The sequence below is a fragment of the Chenopodium album genome, chromosome 15 (assembly GCF_948465745.1).
Source record: "Chenopodium album chromosome 15, dcCheAlbu1.1, whole genome shotgun sequence".
Lineage (NCBI taxonomy): Eukaryota > Viridiplantae > Streptophyta > Magnoliopsida > Caryophyllales > Amaranthaceae > Chenopodium > Chenopodium album.
In genome coordinates this window covers 51,377,058-51,404,365 of record NC_137848.1, presented here as the reverse complement: position 1 = coordinate 51,404,365, position 27,308 = coordinate 51,377,058, and the positions used below count along the sequence as shown (strand labels likewise).

Sequence of the window (27,308 nt, the reverse complement as noted above, 5' to 3'; positions counted from 1 at the left end):
TTTCAATTTATTGTATTTATTCAATATGGCACTTAAAAAAAACGGGGACAATACTTGGTAGTAGTCTAGCATAATTTCATCTAGAGGTGATAAAAAATCGAGGCAGACCAAACCTTAACATAATACCTCATGCCTAAACCCGTAAAAAAATAAGATCGGGCTTGGAGTTTTAATTAAAAAAAAAAAAACACTTTTAGGCAAACTCGCACTATTTTTGGACCAGACGGATGTTGATCGCCTCTAGTTTCATCCCATGTGAATTTTCTTTTACCCCCGCCATCTTTACAAAAGCTTATCCAAAAGCCCCTCCCACTCTACTGCGCTAAGCAGAGAGATGGCTCTCCTTTCACCTCTCCTTTCTCTCTCCTCTGCTCCTCCTTTCACCTCCATTGCTATTTCTTCTTCCTTCCGTGAGTATTTTCTTCATTAGTTTATTCATTTTCAATTTCTGGGCTTGAATTTTCTGCATATATTATAGTAATTATACAACTCATTCATCACCATGTTTACTGAATTCTGAGTTTTATTTATCCTTTTGTGTTTTACTTGGTTCAATTGTTTTACTGCTTTAATACTCATTTTCTGTATTCTGCTTTGCCCTGTTAGTTGGGTTTATCTTGCTTTTGTATTTCATTGGGGAATTTCGTCGAGCAGTTGGAGTGCTTCTTTAATTGATGTCATTTTGGGTCAAATTTTAAGCTATGCTTATGCTTTAATTAATCTGTTTAATCATTTATGTCAATCTTGTTAATGTTGCATTGATGAGAATTGCACCAATTTTGACTTTGTACTCTTGTTCTGGGTTCAATTGGGTTTCCCAAATTTACTGCTTTTTTCCCCAGTATTATCTAATCGATTAAATTTTGAGTTTATGTAACCTTTAAGTTTTATGGGATTAGGAGGATAATTTTCGTCTGTGGGGCCTTTTATAATCCTGAATTTGCTTACAATTTGCTATTATTCTTAAGAATTAGGACATACTACACCCCACTTGGTTCCCTAGCACTCTTGTAAGGCTGTTTGCAGCAATGTTTTTGAGTAAGCTCGAAACGAGTTATGTACAGGTTATCTTTCTGCATCTTTCTTTTTGGTGTTTGGTAATGTTCCTTGTAGATGCCAATTATGCCATATTGGTAATCGCCTCGATAAGATATCAGAGTAGTAGTTAGCAAGGTTTTGAGGTGTCTTGTATAGATAATCAAATGCAGATTTTTGAAGAAAATGAATCTTAGAAAATCATTGTATGGAGTATTAATGTACATGTACTGTTAGAATGATATTCGAATTAGAAATCGAACATGAATGTTGTTGCCTGGCCTGTTTACTTTGCTATACTGTCCTAATGGATGACTGACTTTTTGAGGTGGACTTTCAGCAACAAGGCTGCAAAATGTGTGTGTTGCATTGCATCCAACCTTTGGACACAGCTTACAGGCTCATGGACCCATGATTGCTCAAAAGAGAGGCATTGTCGTTGCAATGGTCTCAGCTGCAGAGGAGCCGGTTGGAGAAGGTGGAGATCAGTCACCAGATGAGGAAAATAAGAAATCAGTTGAGAATCTTCCACTGGAGTCAAAGTTGCAGATGAAGCTTGAACAGAAGATAAAGATGAAATTGGCAAAGAAGATTAGACTCCGGAGGAATCGTCTAATGCGAAAAAGAAAGATGAGGAAGAAGGGCCGATGGCCACCTTCAAAGATGAAGAAGCTCAAGAATGTGTAAGAGAAGCAGCAGCCAGGTTACTAACTGTTTGGCTTAAGAAAAAAAAATGTTTAATACTCCTTTTGTAGCATGTTTTGTATTTTGTTCTAGAAGAGAAATCTTGTCCTGTAGATGCCGAAGTTGATGAGAAACATAGATATGAACAACTTTTTCCAATTCAGCAGAATGTATATGTTTGAACAATTTGTACTTGTTTTTCTGTTTGCAACAATCTATCAAGGGCAATGTAGATCATTTTTCCTGGAATTGGCTTTAATTTTACCCCTCAATTCTCCCAATGTTGGCCCTTTTCACGTGCATGAATTGGCTTAGGGGTGTAAGACCCTGATCGTTAGGACTTTTCAATTTAGTTTAGTTCAGTCAATTTGCTTTCTATGTTTTTATTTCATTTTAGCTCGATTCAAATTCATTCATTCCAGGTAAAAAAGAACCAAAATACTACTTAAAAATAATAATAAAGGCTCATAGAACTATAAGAGGGCCTTTCTTAATTTGAGCAAATTCAGTTAATTTACAGTTTAGTGTTCGTTTTTTTAAAATTCAGGTTTAAAGCCTGGGGTGGGAGGGAGAGCCGGGGAGCATAGTCCCACTAGTTGGTCAAAATTATCTAGAGGTGGAAAGGGTATAGTGAGGCAAAGCTAGCATGCTTTCAATGTTACAAAGTCGTGCGACTCGTGCCCTTTTCTTTCCAGGCAAAACTCGTCCCAGTAGTTTTAGATAGCAACTCTGTGATACGGAGTCATACTACATTATTTTCAGCATTGTATCGATTATTGCTTCAAGATTTGAAAACCAAAGAAAATTGATGCTATGGTGAGTTAGAAACCTAAATTAAAAATTTATTATTTACACTAATTTAACAGTTAAGATTACAGAAGCCGGGGGAAACAGTTTTCTCTACATATTGCCTTTCTACATGATCTATTAGTAGCTACCAAGTGCCAACAGATTGGTGAGAAATCAGCAGTGCTTCAGCTCTTTCGATCTTCATTTCGAGGGGAGAACAGTTAACTGTCTGAGCTAATAATCACAGCTTCAGAGAGCATATTCTTATTAGACCAATGCATCACCTTTGGCCTTGATATTAAATTTACAAAGCGGACAGGTAGCATTTATCCGCAGCCATCTGCTGATGCATCCATAATGGAAATTGTGGTTGCATGGAAGGGTGCATAATTCTGCTCCTTCCACGTACTGTGATAAGCATATACAGCATTCCTGCAAACGACACAAACAGGTCAGGTCCCAGGGACACATTGTGTATTATTTAAAGTACCGTGAACTTGATTTCTAATTTGTGTATTTCCATCACTATCCCTTAAAAACAAATGGACTGCGGGCCTTTGCCAACCACTAAAGATATCCTTCATGCATATCATGATATCAGTATGCTTAAACTTACTGGCTAGAATTTTTTTCATTGAGAAAAAAGAGGGGAAATTTTTCCAAGCATAAAGAATACAGTATGGTCTAAGCACCAGTATGGTCTAAGCTCAAGTGGTTAGAGCTCCCCTCCCGGTTCCAAGAGATCTTGGAATCGATTCTCATCACCTGCCCTTGTGGCTCTCTAAGCACCAAAAAAAAAAAAAAAAAAAAAAAAAAAATATAAAAGGCAATGCCACTCACAGAATTATCAAATTGCATGGCTAGTTCGTCAGCAGCATTCATGTTTCCCAAATCCACAGAGGCAGACATCTTTAATGCATAAGACTGATGGAACCTATACTTTGGAAGTAGTCTGATCTCATCTTCAGATGCTCCTTCTCTAATCGTAATGGCATAAGCAATTGCCACAATTGGGATACAACAAAAAAGAGCAAGGCAAATTATACAGGCCATTCCTATGCAAAATATCATAAAGAACACATCGAGTGCCAGGAATACTACAGCTAACCTGCAATTCAACAAAAAAATTCAACATCATGTTCCTTGAGCATAAGAATACAATCCTGAGTAGCATATACTGAGAATATGTAGAAACTAAGAGAATGACATCGGAAAACTATAGCACCAGTACCATAACGTAAATACTCCATGTCATTATTGCAAAACTTGGAAAATAAGAAAACCCAAATGTAGTTAATTTAAAAAAATTATAAAAAAAAAAAAAAAAAACACTTAATGATATCAAATGCAGAGGCAAAAAAAAAAAAAGATCAAAAGAAAAAAATCTAAACTAATGGAATATGAGAATGGTCACAAACTGTCCAAGAATGGTCACAAATTGTCCAAGAACCTATCTTAACCAGACTCTTCATTTTACCCCAAGAACATCTTTGATACTCCAACATTGGTACAGAAACTTCGGCATTTCATGACAAACAGATGAGCCAAACACTTGGACACATGTGTCAGTTATAGATTTATGGGTACCCGAGCCTGAGAGCAAGTTTAGCCTCTAAGTCTTAAGACTTGGGGTGACATCATCATTTTGAGTCTTAAACATAAGTCTTAAGACTTATGTTTAAGACTTTTCCCATTTTTCTTCTTAAATCTCAAGCAAGTTTCAAGTTGAGTCTTGGAAATCCCAAGACTCAACTTAAGACTTGAGATTAAGACCCAACTCAATTTTATTTTATTATTATTTTTTTTTTTAACACTTTTCTACATATAATATGTCATATATTTGAGTCTTAGGGCTAAAGTGATAAATTTGGGCAAGTCTTAGTGAGTCTTAACAAGAATTTGATGACATCATTTTCAATGGGGACCACAAAAAATGATGTCACATCCAAGTCTTAAGACTCAGGGCTAAACAAACTTATTCTGAATAAAAGTTTAGAACTTTTGCCTCCTACCGAGTATTGGGGTAAGCATCATAAATCATAACTGATGATTTCATTAGCACCAAAAGAAGAAGAAAAAAATATATTAAAAGACTTGCACATAGTTCTTTCTTTAAGGTGGGGGTGGGTAGGGACAGGGTCGAAATCTTGTTCAGTAATCATATGTAAAGAGCAGGGAATAGCATGGTGAATACACAAATGAACCAAGGGACAAATCTATATACGAGGAAGGATGAGGATAAATCAACGGTGTACGTGTGTAACACTGTGACGAGAAAAGAACTAATAAACAAGTCTTGAAGTTTCCCAGCGTGTTTGGTTTGGCATGGTAAGGTTACAACCAACCCTCATTCCTCTTGTTTCAGGTTACTAAGGTAGAAATCCAACCTATGCTACATACTACTTATTCATAACTCCATATCTACCACGTGTTTGCCAATGCAAAAGCCACCTTTTCTTGCCCAAAATTACTACTACATCTCCCTCACTCACCACCAGCACAACTTAAGATCCTCCTTCACCCTGTCCCAAACAAGTACGCGCACTCGTCCATGTACAAGGTGAAAACTGTCTGAAATGACTTCTATTCAGAAAGCACCATGAAAATTTGCAAGCTGACATGGGTTCAGAATATGAAATTAGTGGTTCCTTCAGCAACGCCCAAAAAATCAGCCCATTTCAGTTCAGGGGATTTAACTTGGCTCAAGAACAGGCCTTCATCTTTTTTACCCTAAGATACCTTACGAGCGAATCATTCAACTGACCCAAACTACAACAGTCTAGTTTCATAACAAGTGTCAAAGAACGAGCCAGTCAAATGATTAAGCTAGCCTGAGCTGACTTGCCTTTTGCCTAGGTCCTCCAATTCTAAGATCCAACCAAAGCCATGGAGTGATCTATTTGTCCACTTGCCTCCACTCCGTAGCCACAATTTCAACATACATCAGCCAGAATCACTCACACCCATGCCCACAACTATCTTTGCTATCAACGGTGACTAACCCGCAACACCGACATAAACATCCTCTAGAGCATGCAATATAATCACCGTAACCACGAAGCCACAACCATAATTATCTCTCCTCATGCCCACAACTATCATGGCTATCAAGGGAGGCTGACCCAGCACCAACAAACACAGCTCTGTTTATATATATATACATATTACCACCTAGTAACGCACAGATCCTCTAGAGCATATAATAACCATAGCTTCATCCCCTCTCCATCTCAGACAGTCATTAGTTTCATGCTTTCATCTGCATATCTCCATAAAAGAAATATGAGAGATTTCCATGAGGCATTGGAAAATGGAAAGGATATCAAGTAGACAATAATATACCCCCCCCCCCCCCCCCCCGCGGAAATATTTTTGTTTTTAAAAAAAAAAACCTATAAAATTTATTGTCCTCCAATTTTGCGTCCTTGTGCATCATGAATACAACGAATTGAGGAGCAATGACACGATGACACTTGATGCTCAAACCAAACCACTCAGTCTCTAAGCCAACTCCTCATAGAGAAGATAATTTTTATGAACTACCCACACCATCAATTCATTAAAAATAAATATAGTAACAAGAATCACGTAAGAACAACTAAAAAGAAGGCCCATCATGCCCAGCAGGCCAGCAATACTGTCACCCAGACTCCTTGTGCACCTACCATTATTTGGAGGGGGGGAGAAGAATACTTAATTGTAGGTCTTCAACTTAAAAGGCAGAATAAGATGTACTAAGCGACCTGGAACCCTGCGAATAAGATCTACCATTGAAGATTCAGCGCTCTTATCAATTTTTTTGAAAATATAATGGATTCATATTGCCACCACGCAACTACACAAATGAACTACAGCTATTCTCCCCAGGATCATGAAAAAGGGAAAAGATGTGGCAAATTAGCAACCAACCGATAAAAAGGATTCAAAGTCTTTTAAAAAATCTACTCTTCGTGACTTATATTGAATTGAGCCCAAATGGGCCACCAATGAGCTAGGAAGGAAGGAGACCTGTAGAACTGGGTTAGGAAAGGGCCCAACAAACCTATCGATTGCTCTCTAAAGCACTTAATAAAGGGTTAACTACACAGTATTAACAGTAGATCAAAGACCCCTTCACCTGTTCCCAATTAAAATCTGGGATTGCTCAACATGAAAGGAGCTGGAGGATCACATTTCTCACATTGACCAATGACCATCATTGATAATTAAAACCTCCTTCACAACCCCCCTCAACAGTATTGCTGGTACACGTACAAATACCCAATTATTTTGGCCCATTTGCATCAGCATGACTCTAAAATGTTGATCACCAACGGCTCCCAAAGCTTCCTTCTTCTGCTCACCAGAAAACAGAACACCACTGTCCAATATGGATCTGACCTTAGACATGGTTCTAAGGATGTACAAGATGTACATAGAGCCATACCACAAAGTTGAACAAATTGTCCCTAAAAATCTAAAATGAAGATGAATCATTTTCTTACTGTGCTAATATACAAGAATTAGGAACTTCCCTCTGGCACCAACCTAGATTCTGACTTGTAAGGGACATAACCCTAACAGTCCACTCAAATGCAGCAAGAACAGAACAACATAACAACCAAAATCTAATAAACCTTCATCAGATGAAACTAATATCATGTGAATTGTTGTAAGTTTGCTAAACAACATACAACTAGAGCAGTGTAGGTTTTAAAAGATGAGACCACAAGAAGATACAAATGAAGAACTTTTTAACAGCCACCAAAGCATAGCCCACTACTCGCTAGAAGCAAGGTTAAAATCACTTGGGAGGAGAATATTAAATCTTGAGCTTGATAAGTGGCTATAGTCTATCAACCCATTTTTCAGTCTGTTCATACTTGCCACTTTGTCAACTCTCTTAACTAGAATTCATGATCAAATTTCTTCCGATTACTTCTACCAGTAATTTTTAATCCTTAATATACTTTCCTATCAAACAAGAGAACCAAGAACGAAGCGTTAAAATGAAACAAAAAGAGAGATGTGCTTACCAATAAAGCCGGGGAGAATCCTGCAAAAGGGATTGGCCTCCGGATACGATCCAGTAAAATCCAAAAACCCACCAAAAAGATGATGCTACTGTGTTCAGTGATTCCAATCTCTTCATAATACTGAAAATTAGATCAATTGAGATTTAGCAGTGATAACCCTCAATGAACCAGATAACAGAAGAAGGACCACAGAGAATACAGTGCCCGACTGCCCGTCCACAACCACTAACTCAAACCTAACCTTTGCATGTTGCCATAAAAAATTCCTACTAATATACATATAGATAATCCCTAAAGATAAATTATGACAGATGACAACTTTAAAGCATAGCGAATAGTCTACCGGAGTACTGATTATGATTTAGTGATTTTGGGCTTTATTGGCAAACTACAACCATATACCATCAACCAAAGACATCAGTTTCAATCATTATCACAATACCCCCAAATCGCAATGTAAAAACATATTTTTTTTTTGTTTCCTATATTCTGGCTACCCATTAATCAAAGATATCAGTCATATCACTATCATCATATTCATCAAGTCAGTAAACTAACAAAATTTAATGACAATTCCAAATTTCTTTTTCTTTTTTTTTTTCTCATTACTTTTTCTCCAGTGTTTAAATCCAACCGATCACAGGCTCAACCCACTATCCAAAACCAATCAGAAATATGCTAATCTTTTTCTTTCACCTACAGCAAATACCAAACATTTCAGGATTTCACCCAATTACAAGCAAAACCCACCAATCAAAATCAACTCTAACATGAAAATTACAACACAAATAATATAATTATACCCAATTCTTTCAATTGAACCCAAAAGAAATCAAATTTACAACTAATAACAAGAAATGCAAAGTTGATGTACCAAAGCATAGAAGTATACCTATTGTGAGACTGGAAATGGCCTTCCGGCGCCGAAACACCGCCAAAACCACCATGATTTCGGCGGCGAAACTCGTAATAAACAAACCCCACATGCAATAAACATTGTAGAGCATAGCCACCAATCCAAACCCTTAAAGGGCTAGAAGGTTTCTCTGCAATTGTGCAAAGTAACACAAAAGCAGACACCAAAACAAACCCCAAATTCCAAATTACATCAAGAACAACAAAGGGTTTACAGTAAGGTTGATCAGATGATGACCCATCATCGGAATCATCATCAATTCGAAGCTCAGAGTAGCCGCCAATGATGCAAGGATGGTTTAATGGAAGAAAATGAGAGAAAGTGGAAGTGAGATAATTTCTTAAATAATTTGTGGGTGTGTGATTTAGGAGGGTTGATGATTGTTCCTCCATTTTTTGAGAAAAGGGTTTTGAAATTTTTGAGAAAATTAACTAAAAAAGTGAAAATGTTTGGTGAATTTGAGCTTTATTTATTGGTTTTTGGTATTGAAGCTTTATTTTTTGGGGAGAAAGGAAGAAGTTGAAGGTCGCAATTAGTGGGAGATTTTCTAATATGGCGTTCTTCCTTTCTGTGGTATGGTGAGTTGGTTTTTCGACATTCATGTATTAACAATTTAGAGTATAGATGGTCATAATCGGACACAAGGATGTAAACGAGATTCTATCGAGATATTATAACATCGAATATGATTATCTTGTAGAATAAAGACATATGTAAATGAGATTTTATGTAACGATTATCTTAACACAATTACTCGTAATTAGAGATAATATAACAAAATTTTGTAATGATATACCAAAGAGTTTTCAATACAAAAGTTTTAACTTAAAATATACAGTATAATACTAGTACTTGTTTTGGTGGGTTGGATTATGGACATTTATGTATTGATTAATTATCAAAGTCAAAGTTTATTATATAATCCAAAAGGATTATCCTATATAGTGGGTGACTTAATGTGGTATATGACTATGAGTCTATGACCAACTAATCGTGGTTTAAGTTGTTTGGGAGGGTGTCCGTTGATTTGAGAGGAGTAATAAAATTTGATGTTAAGATTTTAATTACGGGTGGAAATGAGAGTGAGTAAAAGATGAAAAACTCCCAAAAAGACCAAGTAACTTGTAACCTAATTTGTGTAAAAAAAAAAAAAAAAAAAAAAAAAAAAAAAAAAACTAGTGACCTAATCAAGTTCAAGTTGATTAAGATTCGCTTTCAATAAGCATGATATGAGACATTAACGATAAATGTAGAAATACACGAGTGGAGAACTTAAAATTCTTGAATTATGTAAGAATAGTTTTATTCATATTTTTAGAACCCTTAGCTTTCTTCTTTCAATTTTTATTTTTAAGTTTTAATTTTTGTTATTAATAGTAATCACATTTTTATAGATTTATTTATTTTTTACTTTAATTATGTGTTATTAGTTCCATACTAGGGATAGAAGATCTATGAATATTTGTGAAAAACTCAAATACGATCTACTTCCAAATTCCAATAATCTACAAGAAAAAAAAAAAAGAAAAAAGAAAAAAAAAACTCACCTCAATTATATCACGGCTCATTTCACTAACATTAATAATACTTCTATATTGTGAGAAAAGTACAACCTGTTAATTTTCCTCAAAAAAAAGAAAAAGTATGACCTGTTAATTATAATATTGGATAAGACATCATATTGATCAAGCAACATTTACCTTTTTTTTATACACCATCTATCTTATCTTACCAGTATTACCACATCAACGAGACAATGAACATCCAATTCAATTTACCGTATTGTAAGACACCAAATTGAGAGTAAAAACTTGACTCTCTTAGTCTCTCGTAGTGGATGCTCCTATTTGTGCAACAATATATTGTGGCCTCTTTTTCATTATCTTTCTTTTACTTGAAAAAGATAGATAATGAAAAAGAGGCCATAATCTATTTATGCATTATATCAACCTCCTCAACAAAGAACATAGGTACATACCTCTGCAAATTAAAACAACATAGAAAACCTATTAATTAAGAATAGAAAAGTCAAAGGACAAATATATGCATATACTAGATGCATTGGTGAACATTCGAATAAAACTTGGAAGTATTTAATTAATATTCACTAAAGAAAATGCTAAGCAATAATACTTTAATTTAATTTACTATGTACGTAATGGACATGGTTAAAAAAAGAAAAGTAAAAACAAAGTGCAACGTATTCATGAGAAAATAAAACTCTATCATAGCATTGTATTCATTTGGATTTGAATTTTACGTTACTAGTTCAAGTTACACAATACATGACATGTAATATAAAATGGAAAAAGCTAAGTAATTGAGAGTGTTAGTTTTGATGAAAAATTTACCTTATGCTCTCATCATTCTGCTTCCTTTTTATTTTGGAACACTTATAATTTGTGAAGATTAGTAGAGATTCATAGATTGGAGCTAATTAAAATCAAACTTATTCAGAAAAGGAGAGGTTATAAAGGGGGTTTAATTTTCACTATATTAGTAATGTTACCTACTTATCATGTGATTGACCACCATACTAGCCAGTCAAAGGGCCATTTTTCAGAAGAAGGGTAGATCAAGTGAGAAATAAGAGGAATGGTTGATAAAATTTTAACACAAATTAATATTTAGGTATGCAATCCATATATATACCACCACTTTTCATTTTTTTTACTCACTTTATTTTATGATGTTTGTTAGACAAATTTCAAGAATTAAAATGATTTTTATTTATTAAAAACTTAATTTATGTATCCACCGTCTCTCAGTATTAATGTATTTATTTGTTGAAAATTAATTTTGCTGATTAATACGAGTAATTTTTTTTTACTGAACATCATTTTTATAATTGATAAAGAAAGGATACCTCATAAATGAAAATGAAAGCAATCACTTTTTATTGATAAAAATGACATCTATATGATATACATCAGGCTCATAAGCCAACCTTGAATCTATACAACCAATGAACTATAAAGATAAATTTGCATGAAACAAGCTGGTCTTAATCGTGTGGGCTTCGTTAAGAGTTGAATCAAACTCCTGTACACGGCCCAAGACACACGCTTGTTACAGAATACAAAGAGTACAAAAGCCCATTATCTGTATTTGGATGTGTCTGGTGTTTGGTGTCTGGTGTCTATGTAAACTGTATACTGTATAAGCTCATCATATAGAAGATTTTAGGCCAGAATCTGCTTCCTTCATTAACAGATGACTTGGTTGTTCTTGTATCACATCAAATGAAGTGAAAGAAATCGGCTGGAGCATGATATTCGTGTCTTTGCCAGTTAATGTGAAGTGAGAAGAAGATGGAATCACCTGTTAATAACAAAAAATCTTTCAGTCCCAGATAATCTGACAAACGCTTTCTATGATGGTGTACATTTAAAAAAAAAGTTGTCACATTTCCTATAACAGTAATGATTTATGATCAATATTCTAATGTCCTTAATTAGATTTATTATGGGAGCTCAGAAGTCAAGGAAACGTGAGTACGTGACAGTTAATTCTCTAAGGAGGGAGTAAAAACAGAATTTTGTTACTTAGCATATGCATATTACAATCTACACGATCATGCAGGATTTCTAAAGGGATGTACAGATATATGTTGGTGGTATAAAAGAGTAAAACCACACAAAACTGACTACTATAAGAACTCAATCGTCAGGAATGAATTGCAGACTGAAGTCATGTGTTTCGAATATTACCTTATTAGGACTTTGAAATGAATTCTCATCCATTACATTGGTAGAGGTAAGAACAGTCTTCTTTGACCCGACTAGCTGTACAGAATTTTCAGCCCCAATTGAGAGCTTGAGGTTCACATAATTATTTCCGAAATTCACAATCTGCACCAATAATCAAACCCTTTTAAAAAGACCGAAAACTGTGTATACCAAAATGCATTTTCCAATCACAAGTCATATGCGAACCATTAGAAAGGTATCTGAATAATCTGATAGAAAATGTTGAGGTTTTGTTCTTTTCACCCTTGGAAATAAGTACAGACAAGAGACAATGAGTTTTGATAAGGACTATATAAGTTCAGATTAGTCAAGAGATAAGGACTATATAAGTTTAGCTCAGGTTTTCAGGTGAAAAGAAGCCGAAGCCTGAGCAGGTAAAGCATCTCTTACAGCAACCTCAATCAAATAAAAGGACTAATTGGTCACATATCTCTATTCATCCCACCAGACAATTGTTATTTTACGAAGTTGCCACAAATTCAATACTTTACTCCACACGAATCTAACTTTTTGAGAAAATTGCACTACTGCTGGATGTATCAAACTCATTGAAAAAAGGTAGCAAATAGATAACTGAACCAACAGAGACATTTACAGGACATGATAGGTTTGCATTAGCAGAACTTGAACTTCAGAAAATAAAGCAATGGTGCTAACATGTTATTAAGCTCATGTGAGATCAAATATGCCAAGAGGAGCATGCTAGGGAAGTGTTCCTGAGTCATTATCACGGAATCTCTACTTATAGTTTCCTATTAAGAATTGCAGAAGTCTAATATATAAAGGTGCCATACCTTAATAGTTATATAGTTCTTGTTGTCTGTTGCGTTCTTCCAACTAATTGCGGAGGCAACAACTGCAGCTTTGGAACTGGCTTGAAGTGCTGAATTGAGAAGAGTTGCCCCGCTGGATTTTGTGAAATATTGTTGCATCCAGTAGCTAGGTGTACCATAGACGCGTGAAGAATCATAAACAATAGCATCTGGATTCCATCGTCTATCATGGGTATTTACAAAAAGTGGAGCATAACTTGCCATTTCAACAGCATCACTGCACTCAAAAATACAATGCAATTTTTCGACAACATAAGATTGTGTGGATATGGACACAAAAAAGTAAAACAAACTCGACCCAAAGCTTTTAAGGCAACCTCTGTATATGTTCAAAATTTCTGCAGATATCTTTGTCAGAATTTCAGCAATTTATATGGCTAGAAGAAAAAACACAGTTCACATAGAGGCTAAATGTATAGCTGACCTATTTTTCTCTATTCCTATAAGGAATGCGGCTTCACCCAATGCAGCAAGAAGGCTTCCAGTGCCAGCATCTTTTCCAGTCACAGCATATTCACTCACAAAAGCCTGTCAAACAGAGGGTATATACTATACAGTGAGTACAATATATGTTACAGATGAAATTACAAAATAATCCTCTTTCATGTACCTTTGGCCCATTACGCCGTGTCTTGTCAAACTTATTACTCTTAGAAAACATATCAGCTGCAGAAGTGTATATCTGAAATATTTTTTAAATAAAACACAAGGCTTTCTTCAGTCGGTTGCTATAAATTTCAAAACTGTACATCAATACCAGAGACGAATACAAAAGAGAATGTTGAGAAGTTTTTACATGAAAATCATATAGATCAGCTGGATGACTCAATGGAGTTGATGACGCATCACAATTAGAGATAACTTGAATATCTGGATAGGCTTTTCTTAGGGCGTCATAAAACTTGAGGTAATTTCCTGGTCAGAAATGATAGAGAGATGAGTCTCTAGGCAAAGTCATTGGCATAATGTAAGAATAATAGTCATTGACCCATTCCTGCTGTAATCATTTTTTCCCATTTTTGGCATAGCATTGATCTTAGAAAGAAAACTTTTTATTCAACTGATGAACACTTGCTACATAGTAGAATGTAAATTTTTCCCTTTAATTCTCATCTATTGTGAATTTCAATAAGCAAAACAGATATGTCAAAGGCAGGAAGCATATAATCACAAACTTGCCAACAAAAACGGGTGTACAATTTATAAAGCAGTGGATTTGAGCATAAATAGCAGTTATTGTAGAGCACAATAATTTATGGAAAGAAAAATGTACCTTGATAATATGGTTTCCCACAATCTTCATTACCAATAGCAATATATTTCAGTTCAAAAGGTTCTGGGTGCCCCATCGCAGCTCTAAGGGAACCCCATCGAGAAGAATTATCACCTCTGGCAAACTCTATACTGTCAAGCATTTCCTAGATTCATAGAAAAGTGTTGAATAAGATTAACTGTTTACTACATTAAATCAGGCTCTGGAAGGAGAAGGAATTTGACTGGATTATCAGAAATTATGTATGAATGAAACTTGTATCTTAATTCCATTTTAGTTGCAATGCATTGCACTAAGTGTTTATTTCAAGTGAAGAAAGCAGAGGAAGTAACATACTTGCACAAAAGGAGTCACCATTGATGTTTCAACTGACTCTTGGTGACTGATTCCTATGATAGTCATATAGCAAGTACAAATCCATCAAATAGGGAGCTTTAGACAGTAAAAAAAAGAGAATCAGTCAAACAAAACGAATGTTCATACTTCATACCATTATTAATTACCCACACTGGAGATGCCCCAAGATCTTCGGATAACTGTCAAAACTCCAAACACAATATTTAGCTATAGTTCCCTGCATTCTTGATGATACTTAATTAAAGAAAAAAAAATAGAAAAAAGTTTATGATTCCTACTTGGAGGAATTCATAGTAGCCAAGCCCATCATCAGTCCAATACATCCAAACATCTCCAAAATGTCCCGGTCTGTCCTCCCATGGACCAACAGTTTCTTTCCAGCGAAAAGCATTTCTTAGCCATTCACCTTCAACAAAACAACCACCTGGTAGAACATAACGCAAGAATGAATAAACAAATATGTTACAAGATCATGAAGATTGAAGAAGTATCTTTTTGGAAAATAAAGGATATGCCAACATCATATACATCTATGAAGCAACAACAGGAAACTTTACCTGGGAATCTAAAAAATTTTGGTTCCAAATCAACAAGCTTTTCAAAGAGGTCCTTGCGGAATCCATGTCCCTATGTAAACAGATTAGATTTCATAAGGTACAAGAGAAAAAATTCAAGAATTGATGGTAATTTGTTTGTAAGCACATTATTATCCAAAATATTTCCTCCTTATATTTACAAGTGAAATAATTCGGTTGTCATGGAAGATCAGATGAATACTTGGCTATAATTTTAATTGGAGGTATTTCCTGAACATATATATGATATCTATTTTAGAGACATTAGAATATATTAGAGACATAGGGAATGATACTTATTGTAATATATGTTATGTAGATATATTATTGCGTTTACAAATATTATTATATTGAACATCTATTGTACTCTAAAATTCTACCTTATAGGTATCTGTTGGCATTGCTGACACTTGATCAATCCACAATACACCCTTTTTGGTGGTTGTTAACTGAAGCCTTGAATTTGGATCAGAACTTTTCGCTTCCAGCATAACCTCCATCCTTGTCCAATTAGCAACTTTAGCTGCATCAGCACTGCCATAGTAAGAAACTAGAGTCAGAATGCATGTAGAAGCAGCCTTTTACTTGTAGTTTACATAAGATCCTGCATAATAACACGGAGTAAGTACAACTCTTACATCACATTGCTGGTAGCCAACACTAGGCCTCCATTTGAGCTAGTCAACGAGACATCTATATTAATTGAGTCTGTTGATCGAACATAGAAGACTACTTTGTAACTCTTCCCTTGTTCAATGTTCTGCCAAATCAATCATGGAAAAATGATCAAATAGATTAAAGCACGGGTGAAGCAGCACTAAGGATGAATTTCTTCCAACTTCATACCATCCCCCAAAATCCAGGGTTATAGACTCCTACACCGCCACTAGGACAAGATTTAGCACCATCATTGCCACATAAAACATCCATCCGGAGAGCAACTTTGTTACGCTCAAAGCATGATGAAAGGTCTGTAGATAAGACGATGTTTGATTCATCTCCGACAATTGACCAAGGCTTGATGTTTGAAGGGGTGTGATGACCTCCAGCTTCAAAACCTAGAAACCCACAATTACCAGATTATATCCATAAGCATGAACTTATTTTCATTAATTGATTAGTGGGAGGAATCAATGTATGCTAGAGCACAACAAACGAAAGTGAAGAGTGTCTAATATGATGTATAATTCATCAATCCTGCCAAGTCTCCAGTTTTTAACCCACATTGCAATCATATATATATGCAAACTGATAAAAGCAAAATGGCATGCCAACAACAATGGCTAATGAAGAAAATAACTCGCTCAAGCTTCTCGATCCAAGAGTGAAAAATGACCCAATTTTGACTTAATGAGGACAAAGAACATACCTCTGTTGTCTACTAGTTCTGCCCAAAGTCCACCAGATCCAGCATGATTGATTTCCTGTATAAACAGCATTTTGCAAATTCTTTATCTATAGAGAAGCAAATTACTTTTTACATTATACATAAACATGAACTATATTATATTAACACCGAAATTAGACAAACTGCAAGACAGATCAACTGCAAATAAAGCCCAATTTTGCACTCTTAAACTAAGTAAACTCCATTTTATATAAAGAAGCTCAGGATGAGAATCAAAAAGTACTAAGAAAAAGACCTCAAAGAAAATCCCAAACAGCTTATCCGGAATCGCTCGGCCAGCAGCATTAGCATCTACTGTAAGTGTTGCTGTTTCAGTCTGTTTGATCTTTCCAACACCATATGAACTATACAAAGTACATGCCCCTATTAGCAATATCAACAGACAATATCCACCCATTTTGTTGCCTCAACACATTAATCTTCTGCCAATTTTCCAAAATCTGTCACCAAATTGAGTTAAACAAATCTAAAATTAAATCACCCCTAAAAATTGGCCAAAATAGCATTAAATGCAATATGAGTAATTAGTTATCAAATATACAAAAGACCTTTTTTAAGGTGGATATAAATTACGTTGCATATACTCAAAGATCAACTCCAAAAGCATGAAACTAATTGTGATCATTCACTCTATTAATCTCAGTTATTCCAAATAAAACCTATAATTTTTAAATTGAAAATTTTAAAAATAAAACCCCATGTAAAAAATAGCTCATAAACACAATTACGTACCTTAATTTCCTTAATTAGCAACAAATTAACAAACCCAGAAATTCTAATGGTGAAAGAACAAAAAGTCAAAGATACAACTAATGCATGCAATACAACTAATATGCAACTAACCCTCCAAATAATTTAAATAAAATTAGACAAAAGAATCTTATAATTTAAACTAATCTAAAAACCATGGACTACATAAAACAAACAAACCACATGCTCCATTAAATTTCTTTATCATAAAAATTCAATCTTTCCTCAATAATCCCATTATTTCCCAATAAAGCTGCAATCTTTGAAACCATTAAAAACAAATAATATGTAAATTAATCAATAATAACTATAACATACATTGTTCACCAGGAAAATGGACAGACTTTAAAGTACAGTTCTTAATAATTTGAAAGAAAAAAGATGGTTATAATTATGACAAGAATAGGAAGATTAGCTTATGATTTATATAGAAAGAGGAGAGAGAAAAAGAGGGAAAAATTGCAAGTGACCCCAAAACAAAGATAGGGGCCACTTGAAAGAGTGTTGAGTTACGCCGGAAAATTATGAACAGAGACGGGTTGAAGATAAGTTTATCTTTACTTTTAAGGATGAATCCGACATTATAGTCATCAACTCATCATCAAGTGACATTATTATCCAAATAATATAATGTTTTGGATAAGGCAATTAATTTGTTTATTGAAATGGTAGAAAAGTAGTAATTGTACGGATTTTCTAGAATAAATATGGAGAAATTTTTGTTTTTGTAGGACTATTGTTTACTTGTTTTAGATGTATGTATTTGATTTGACGATTGATGTTATACGAAGTATATAGTTAGTAAGAGTATTAGTCGTTTCGTTCCACTAAGATACTACGTACGGCGTACTAAATAGTCAATCTGTTAATAAAAAGCACATTTACAAATGAGATGTTATACTCTGGCTAAAAGAATTGAGATTCATGATAAGGTTAGGGTTTCAAGGATTTGTGTTATTCAACTCAATTTTACTTAATTCTTATTTTAAGTCTGATAAGATATGAAATAAGATTTAATAAGTTAAAATACTAAGATAATATGAGTGCAATTAAGGGCCTGTTCATATTTACTGAATTGAGCTGAACTGAACTGATTGGAGCTGAACTGAACTGAACTGATTGGAACTGAACTGAACTGAACTGATTGGAACTGAACTGAACTGAACTGAATTGAGCTGAAATGAATATTTTATGTGAGAGGGAAATTAAGAGCTGAACTGAACTGAACTGAACTGAACTGATTGGAGCTGAACTGAACTGAACTGAACTGAAATTAAGTAAATGTGAACAGGCCCTAAGTCTAATAATATGTTTGAATAAATTTGAATACTATGTAAGATAAGTTCAAGGCTAATATTCAAATAAGTGAAATTTGAAAGAAGAGAACACTACTTAAGCTGATTAATTTGAATACATTTACCTTTAAAAAGTACTCTTATAATTATCACTTTATATATTTTTGACAAGCTCTTATAATTATATTATTAACGGAATGTTAATGAAATTTTGTACTTCGAACTTCAATGATTTGCACTTGTTTATCCCACCAATCCTTTTTTTACAATTTTTTGTGCTCACGTCTCTCAACCACAAATTGACTATGAGAAAAACTTCGAAACAGGGAAAAAAAATAAAAAAAAGTGAAGTAATTCAATAATAATATAGTAACAACAATAACAATAAATAATAGAGTAACAACAATAACAATAATAACAACAATAGCCATTATTAAAATAATTTGCCCGTATTTTTGCCTAGATCAAAATGCTGATAAGGCGTTGCAACTACCCCAGACTTCCAAATAACCACCCTTTTAAAGTATGCTCCAAGGTCCAGACAACATTTATACGTATATTTGTCACAAAAATAAATAACATAATTTTTTTTATCTTTTTTTTATTTTTTTGACAGAACATAAAATTATTCAATAAATGGCAAAAGAATAAAAAAGACAAAAAGTAGCTGGACAATTTAGTCTTCCCATTATGGAATTATGAGCAATATTCAGTGGACCTGTTTTCCTGAACATATGTATAGTTTTCCTGAAGATTACTACAAGTAGAAATAAAGACAAGAGTATTTGCTTAACTTTCCAGCAAAATCCAACTACAAATAAAACACCATACAAATTGAATGACTACTCTAGATATTCGTGCGTAATTGGTTAATTACATTCTTTTGATTTTGTTTTCTTACTCCGTACTTTGTAAGGGTAGATTCACCATTTATGCTTGCGTTCACTCAACAACCTACAAAAGTTCCGAAACCAGATATAGATTTAAACACAGTTAAGCTCTGCTATAGATAGCTCGGCTTCTGTACATGATTTAACATCAATATTTGCATATAAAATTTGACTGCAAAATAACAATCGAATAGACAGTATCTGAAGTGCAAAACAATAACGTAGACACAAGAGAGGATTTTTTATAGCACTGAAAGAATGTCTGAATTTAATATACAGTTAAATCATAGCATCAAAAATTGCCTTGGGGCTCTGTTGTCTTTTAAAGACCTGTTTACCACTGTTATAAAACAGAAATGCCAGAGACTCTGAGTCTACGAATCAGACAACAGGGAAATTTTGTTTGCCAGAAGTTGCAGCCGCTTGCAGAACTGAAGCAACGCCTCCCCCTTCCAAAAACAGCCTACTGCAAACAGATAAATTAACAGCATTTTAACTCCTCCATACGATAAAACCAATGAGAAAAGAAAAGAATTTTTTTAATAAAAAATAATAATAATAAAAAATAAAAAATAAAAAAAAGGTAGAGTGACATTTACTCCATAATATACCAACAGGCTGAAATAAGGCTCAAAATTTCAAAATTGGAGTTTGTTTCTTTGAATTGAACGGACAGCACCTTCCAAAGACAACGTACCTTACAAACGGTCTTGGCACATTACTCCAAACAGGTAGACAACTACTCTCCACAAGCCACAGTCGCGGACAACATATAACCTTCCAAATATAATATATATCAGACAATAATTTCAAAAGAAAATAAAGCGCTGTCACCTTTCCCTAATCCCACAACTATTCAAAAGACCATAAGCATTGTCTAATTGTAAAGGCATACCTCAACTAAGGAAGAATATGAGAACGGAATAAAAGAGGATAGGTGCAGCAGAAACCACTGCTCCAGCACTGAAAAGTAAAGATGGACTAAAATAAGCTACATTTCAAGACTAGTTGAATAAGAGGGCTGAAGAAGAAAAATATTTACCACGGAAAGCAACGGTCCCTGTTTGAACTTGTCATGGAAAGAAAACGCTATAGCCTTGGGATTGTCCCCAGGTCCTCTGATAAATCCACTGGATGCACCAGAAATAAGATAGAAATCATTTTAGCTAGTATGTTTTCCATCATTACCATTAATTTATTTTGGATATGAAAGATTAAAAGGCCAACACACAGAGCACAGACTGAAAATAAGAGTACCGGATATTAATAATAATTCAAAGTAACTCACACTAGAGATGCCGCGATCAAAGGAGTCCTCCTAATATCATATATGGCAATAAGACCACGGTACAATTCATCTCCTTCTTTGAAAGATATGGCTAAGCGTTCTCCTGAAGCATCCCAAGCTATTTTCTCGATCTGCTGACTGCAATAAATGATAAGAAAAAACCAGAAAGGTGATGTAAGAAGCTTCTTGTTTACTGTCAGTACACTTACAGACGAATTGAGGTATAATTAGCATTAGCTTTCCAATTTATGAAAACAATGCCTACAAATTTGGAATTTTATAAAAGTGTAATGTATCAGGAAATACCAAGTCATAGCATTTGAAACCTCTTTCAATCATGTTTACAGAATTACAGGTTCATATTTCCCACCTATCCCCACCCAATCAACCACCAGACTGAACACTTGCAGAGACAAGTTTGTAACTTTGTAATTCATACAACTAAATCATTAAGTAACACCGAAGAGAATATCAATTTGAGTAACATTCACTTTTAAATCGTGTAGTCTACAAAGAGATCTTGGGTTGCAATTGAAAGCAAGAGAAGACAGCAAACATAGATAGTACCTGTTCGTTAGAGTAGATATCTCTGGGAGATCAACTGGGAGTAGGTGTGCAACTGTAGAAATGATTTAAGAATAAAATTAAAGGTATAAAATAGGTCACACTGATAGCAATTGTATACATAAGAAGCTTAGGAAGGGCATGGGGAATAGGCAGCTTTAAGTACCAAGAGACGGAGGTTTTGATGCAAAGTGAACAGATCCCAAAGTAGAAGAATTTGAAAAGGAAAGCAAAATCATACGCCCGTCAGGATCCCATGTTGCCCCCTACAAAAGAAACACGAACGAGGTAGCATCAATTTCAAGAAAAATCTTCTCTATTTCATAAAAACTCAAATGAAACAAGTACGAGACTCAACAATAACCTGTATTTCACAATTATAACAGTGGCTTTCATAGCTGAATACAGGAAGTGATACTAAAAAGAGAAAAATGCAACTGCATTCAACAAGTCTAGACATTGAAGCTGATGTATCAAGAGAGAAATATTGACAAACGCAATATGTAAAGATGACAAGCAATTCTAAATTCCAAAGTACAAATAAGAATAGAAAGATACCATTCAAAGCACAAATAAGGCGAGCAATTAAATTCACTTCAGCCTCTAGACCGCAAGGGTGATTTTAGGGACAAGTAATGAATCTAAAATCATTTAGCATTTAACAAAAATGAGGCCACCATTCATCTTTCACAAGCATTATTAGATTACATCTGTTCAACATGTTAACAACAAAATTGAATTTTTCACATTATTACTTGCAAGTTGCACCTCAGTGAATATTTTAAATATAATAAATTCAAATCAGCAAGCTAAGGAGTTATAAAATCGATTTAACGCAATCAAAGAAGCTTATAACAGTAGACTGTAAGTTCAAACCAAAGAAATCAGTTATGGTCAAGTGACCAAGGTATTCCCTCACCGTAACAAAACCACGACTTGAAGACCATGGTTGTGATGTCCAAGTCCCAGTCTCCCATAGATAAAATGTTCCATCACTGCAAATGAATAAATTTTCAATACATTATCTGATGGGACATCATGAATAATGAATTTAAGATGGTATAAGTCCAAGAACTTACAACATAGCAGCAAAAAAGTAATCTCCAGTAGGCGACCATCTCAAGATTGATATGCCTCCCCATCCTCGTCGAAAAGGAGTCCCATCACCTAAATTAGCAGGAGGAGCAATGGCCACTATAACATCAAAATGGACTTCGAAAAGAAAACACAATGGTATTATCACATGCCTTCAGTTGTTATGAATATGTTAACCTCTTCTTAATGGAAGTCATACTATTGCATTTCAGCAGGCTGTTGCCAGCATAATTGATAATATAAGTTAGCTTCACAACAGAGTTGATTTAGAGATTAAAGTTTGAGTTACCTACCGAGAAGAAGGCAAAGAACCTTTGTTTGGTCATTGGTTTAAAAATTAAATTCACTTTCACAACTTCAGATATCAATAATGGACCCTGAATTCCTGATTATTTTTATTACAACTTCTGCTTTAGATCCACTATTCTGGCTTCAGCCTACAACCCTTAAAAAAGTAAGCAACTAACAATTCTTCATTTCCTCCCTATCAAAGTACTTCTAAGAGCCACAATAACCTTTTTTCATATCTTTCTCAATCCATTAAAACGTTTTATCCTTCATTTAAAAAATAACGGACATAAAAGTTCAACAAAGATTTCAAAGTCCTTCAAATATGTCTTTACTTGAACCATGGAGTATGATCATATCATCGAGAAGAAAAACTTGAGTAAAACAATTAAAAGGCCACATCTAGCTCAATTATATAGTAAGCAATTCATCACAAGCCTTGTTATTATCAACAATACATATAGTAGAACTACATAACAAATTTAAAAACGAAGTAAAACAACTCATCTGTTTTCCAGGTAATTAATTTTCAAGTTGTTTCTAAGATCAACCAAATTTATAGCCACCAAAGTGAAGATTAAAAATTAATGATGCCATAATTATTCCCATACCTTGAGAAACATCCCAAATTGTAAAGGCTGAGCTCTCAAAAGATCCTGTTGCTAAGTATGTGTTGATTAGTCAAGAAAAGCTCATACACCATGCCAAAAGAAGATCAATAAAACACAATCAGTCAATTAAAGGACGTCAACCAATATATAGGGTACCCCAATTAAAAACATTCTGTTAAATCACTAATCATATCAGTCAATCAATATCCTGAAGGAAACAGTAACTTTGTACAAAAGACAAGTACAATACACCTGCTACTCCCAAATGAATTTTTATTTAGATAGTTGAAAACCCTAGCCATAACCTACCAATGCAAAGAAACAAGTGCATAGGTATTTTACCTTATCCTTCCAAACCCCAAGCAACTCAGCTACAGATAACATTAAAATTTAGGCTAACTCAAGGATGGAGTAAGAACTGCCAGGATTTTGATGTCTAGAAGTGACAATAATATACATGCAAAGAGAGATTGAGAGAATGAGTTCAAAAATCAATCTAAGTGTTTCAAAGTCAAGTTGATGATGATTCACTAGAGGCTAAGAATCTATAGATTTCTGGCCTGAAAAAGGGAAAGATTATACAACTTTTGTCAAACTTGATTTAACAAAGCATTGTCACCATCAGAGTATAGATCATTTCAATATGCAAAGTACCTAATGGAAGATAATAACTTCAAAAGGAGGCCATAAAACAGTTTCTAGACACATCTTCCCTCAGAAAAATCCCATCTAAAAAATAATAATAATAATAATAATTTCTCTTAAAGAAAGGCATTTCTCATCCAGGTGTATATAGTGAGAGCTACCAATGAGATAGACTCTGTTATTAACAGTGAGAAAAGACAATGAAGTGGTTAAACATTGCACCGAAGATTTATCCTAGAAGACTAGCACAACGTTGTCTGGCACGGTTCACATTCTGCAGCTAATCCAAACAAAACAGCCATGTAAAGATACTTTTTAATGTGATGCATCATTGGTAAGGCACACGACAGGTGAATAATAGTAGAATTTCCATCTTTCAACAAACCAGTTTTTATTATCAGCAATGAATTATTGAATACACACACGCCATTTTAAGAAGTGTAAAATAGAATTAAACGGCATAAATAAGGATATCTGCCATCGGGACTCCAAGACAGTGCACTTATGTGCTCATCACTCTTAAGAAAATCAACCAACGTCCATCTTGTGCCAGAGCCCTTGGAAATGGAACCAACAAAAGGGGTAGCCCCAGATCGTACAGATGCTGGATTGCCAGGATATGAAGCAGCCCATATGCAAATTCCACCCCTGTTAGAATATCAAAAGTTCAAACCAATGGCTGGTCTTAGGAAAATCTAATTATGTACAAAACAGCATAAAATAGAAGGGTATATTGTGGTGCTCACTTGCATGCTACAGAAAGTGTCCTCCCACTGTTTGGCCTCCATTCAACAAGTTTGACTTCTCTCTGAAAATCGCCATGCAAAATGCTCGGATCCTTTCCCTCTGCTCAGATTAGTAGTAATTTCATTACAAACAAGTTTCAATTAAAATAATCAAGAGAAAAAACACACAATTTGGACATATTTACAGACAGGCTCCTTTCAATTTAACTATAAATACTTTATTTTTATACAACCACTCTCCTTGATACCTACATACAAGAAATTCGAATTGCTGTATGTATCACTGTCCACAGTTTACTCATTAAATGATTAAGTCATGGAAAATAGAGTTTACCACTTCCTTGCTCAAGCTTACCTCATGCAAATATCAACAAAGAGAGATAATTGGGAATAAGGAGAGCTAAAAAAACAAGAGATATACCAGTATCTTCATAATCACGAATTGTGACCTGATTCGGCCCTGATATAAATGCCAATAAATGCTTGTGTTGGTGCCATGATACTCCTTGTAAATTTACTTCTGGCAACAAATGCACCTGCAAAACATAGAAACTAAGAAGCACTTAAAGTGCAGGCATAAATATACTACTCATTTTAATTACAATTTTACTAGTCTTCATTCAATTTCATAGCAGAAAAGACTTATGACAGGCTTAGTTTATATTGAATAACTCTTTGTTCCCCACATCAGAACAAAAGCAAGGAGTACAGCTGTTTATACTCCAATAAGTTTTGTAGATGTCAAACTCCTTGCTGAGATTGATGACAATGTATTAGAGTATCATCACAATTCACAAAAAAAATGTTTGTTATCCAGAATGCCCATTACAATACAGCTTTGGAGATTTAAAATCAATAGGTAAAAGCAGAAGGCAAAAACTCGTATAGTCATTAACATTGCTTTGCTATAAGTACACAAGAATAACACCTCAACTCTCCAATAATATTTGCTATTTTAAAAGGGGGAAAAAGAACAGTAAAGAACTGAAGAAGATTGATCAGTGCAATCAGAGGAGCAAAACACAAGAGTAGCATTCAATAATATCACAGCATCATATTTCACAAATTGCATGGTGTTTCTGTGAAGCCACTAGTCTAATCTATTAAATTGATTTAGGCAAGCCACTGAAACCACCACAGACAGTTGTTTCAAAGCTCAAAAAGAAGGCTAGTGTTTGTTCCCATTATATCCCTCCCACACAATCCTTAACGACCACTAAATTTTAATTGAACTGACTAGCAACTTTTCAAACACCAAAGAGATAGCCAATATACAAACATCTAATCATTCAATTTAGGATACATCGTGAATGGGTTAACCATGGAATTTTGAAACGGACTCTTTTTAAACTGACTAATTTGCATAATACTCCATATAATCTAAGTCCTCAAAGGAAGGCGCTAGTTCACCAAACGAGCACCAAAATCAATTGGCACCACTGTCAACCAGTGCTAATGTAAGGGTTTGCAAACTGGACAATTACAACTAATTCCAAAAATCCAAATCAACACAATAAACCTATGCAAATCTCATTCTTCACCATAATACACTAATATGAACATCCAATGTAAGCAAACCAACCCCCTCGTAGAAATACTCTGTGTAAGGCTTGCACGGTTGCACTCCATCAATCAATTCATATGTAAAGGCTTGCATACTTGTTATGAGGCAACACACACTTAATTCCTAAAGTCCAAACTTTTATTATATATATCACAATAAACCAATGCCATTCCCATTCTTCCCACTAATACACTAAAATGAACATTCAATGTATAATTATCGACAACAAGCAATCCAATAAACTCCATTAAAAGCTTCAAACTTACATCATTAGGGTGAAAAATCCGCTTTACAGCACCAATCAAAGCTGGCAAACCCTTCTCCGGAATTCCCCCTTGTTGATCACCAGCATCATCACGAGTCGGCAAAATTAGATTTTCCGGATGAAATTGCACAGGACTAAATACAAAACCCTACAATCCAAATTTTAAAAAAAAAAAAAAAAAAAAAAAAAAAAAAAAAAAAAAAACAAACAAACAAACAAACAAATTTTTAATCAAATCAATAAAAAAGAAACCCTATAATAACAAGGAAATAACAATCAACTAGAAACTTATAATAAAATTAGGAATTCAGAGCAAATGCAACAAACAATTAACATACAAGAGCTTTTCCATAGCATTCCTTAGCTCGATCATCGGATAAATTATCAGCAGTAACTGGAAAATTAACATAGTTTAGTTGAGATTAAATTCAACGGAAATTGAAAATGGTGAAGGAAATTGAGGAGAGAGAAAGAGAGAAATACTGAGGTCTCGATTGATTTCGCAGACGGTGACGGTGCCTGGTTGCGGAAACGACGGCATCTTCGGCGTTTTCCGGCGAGTGTGTGGTTTGCTGCGACAGAAATTAAAAGACTCACTTCACTGAGGAGTTATGTGGCCTAGTGTAGGGTTTTAGGACACTAATGAATTGCCTTTCCCGCCAGGGTTCTCGGC

At 34.6% G+C, this 27,308-nt stretch overlaps 4 protein-coding genes across 5 annotated transcripts; 1 reads left to right on the top strand and 3 right to left on the bottom strand.

The window, feature by feature from the left end:
- Positions 1-249: 249 nt before the first annotated feature.
- On the top strand, positions 250-1,968 carry LOC145583328 (large ribosomal subunit protein cL37 alpha-like). Its single transcript, XM_081640558.1, has 2 exons — positions 250-410; positions 1,376-1,968. Exons 1-2 carry the CDS (start codon positions 335-337, stop codon positions 1,720-1,722), a joined length of 423 nt encoding a protein of 140 aa, XP_081496684.1. The 5' UTR covers positions 250-334; the 3' UTR covers positions 1,723-1,968.
- Positions 1,969-2,536: 568 nt separating this feature from the next.
- On the bottom strand, positions 2,537-9,036 carry LOC145583326 (E3 ubiquitin protein ligase RIE1-like). Its single transcript, XM_081640557.1, has 4 exons — positions 8,416-9,036; positions 7,524-7,643; positions 3,349-3,616; positions 2,537-2,940 (listed from the first exon to the last, which is right to left on the bottom strand). The coding sequence occupies exons 1-4, from the start codon at positions 8,829-8,831 to the stop codon at positions 2,776-2,778; spliced, it is 969 nt and encodes a 322-aa protein (XP_081496683.1). The 5' UTR covers positions 8,832-9,036; the 3' UTR covers positions 2,537-2,775.
- A 2,277-nt stretch (positions 9,037-11,313) lies between these two features.
- Positions 11,314-17,968, bottom strand: LOC145583325 (alpha-L-arabinofuranosidase 1-like). Its single transcript, XM_081640556.1, has 17 exons — positions 17,703-17,968; positions 16,870-17,074; positions 16,596-16,650; positions 16,073-16,284; positions 15,865-15,986; positions 15,607-15,760; positions 15,209-15,278; positions 14,930-15,075; positions 14,785-14,830; positions 14,631-14,683; positions 14,295-14,439; positions 13,818-13,936; positions 13,632-13,703; positions 13,446-13,549; positions 12,983-13,238; positions 12,150-12,290; positions 11,314-11,760 (listed from the first exon to the last, which is right to left on the bottom strand). Exons 2-17 carry the CDS (start codon positions 17,029-17,031, stop codon positions 11,608-11,610), a joined length of 2,010 nt encoding a protein of 669 aa, XP_081496682.1. The 5' UTR covers positions 17,032-17,074; positions 17,703-17,968; the 3' UTR covers positions 11,314-11,607.
- Positions 17,969-19,793: 1,825 nt separating this feature from the next.
- On the bottom strand, positions 19,794-27,299 carry LOC145583323 (aladin-like). 2 transcript variants are annotated; one of them, XM_081640553.1, is made up of 16 exons: positions 27,119-27,299; positions 26,974-27,029; positions 26,637-26,783; positions 25,228-25,342; positions 24,807-24,906; positions 24,535-24,708; positions 23,416-23,474; positions 22,501-22,588; positions 22,341-22,416; positions 21,588-21,687; positions 21,425-21,476; positions 20,858-20,995; positions 20,612-20,699; positions 20,465-20,532; positions 20,267-20,346; positions 19,794-20,035 (listed from the first exon to the last, which is right to left on the bottom strand). In XM_081640553.1, exons 1-14 carry the CDS (start codon positions 27,174-27,176, stop codon positions 20,470-20,472), a joined length of 1,314 nt encoding a protein of 437 aa, XP_081496679.1. In that variant the 5' UTR covers positions 27,177-27,299; the 3' UTR covers positions 19,794-20,035; positions 20,267-20,346; positions 20,465-20,469. The 2 variants fall into 2 exon arrangements, with proteins under 2 accessions (XP_081496679.1, XP_081496680.1); XM_081640554.1 differs by having other exon boundaries at positions 19,794-20,032.
- Positions 27,300-27,308: the final 9 nt, after the last annotated feature.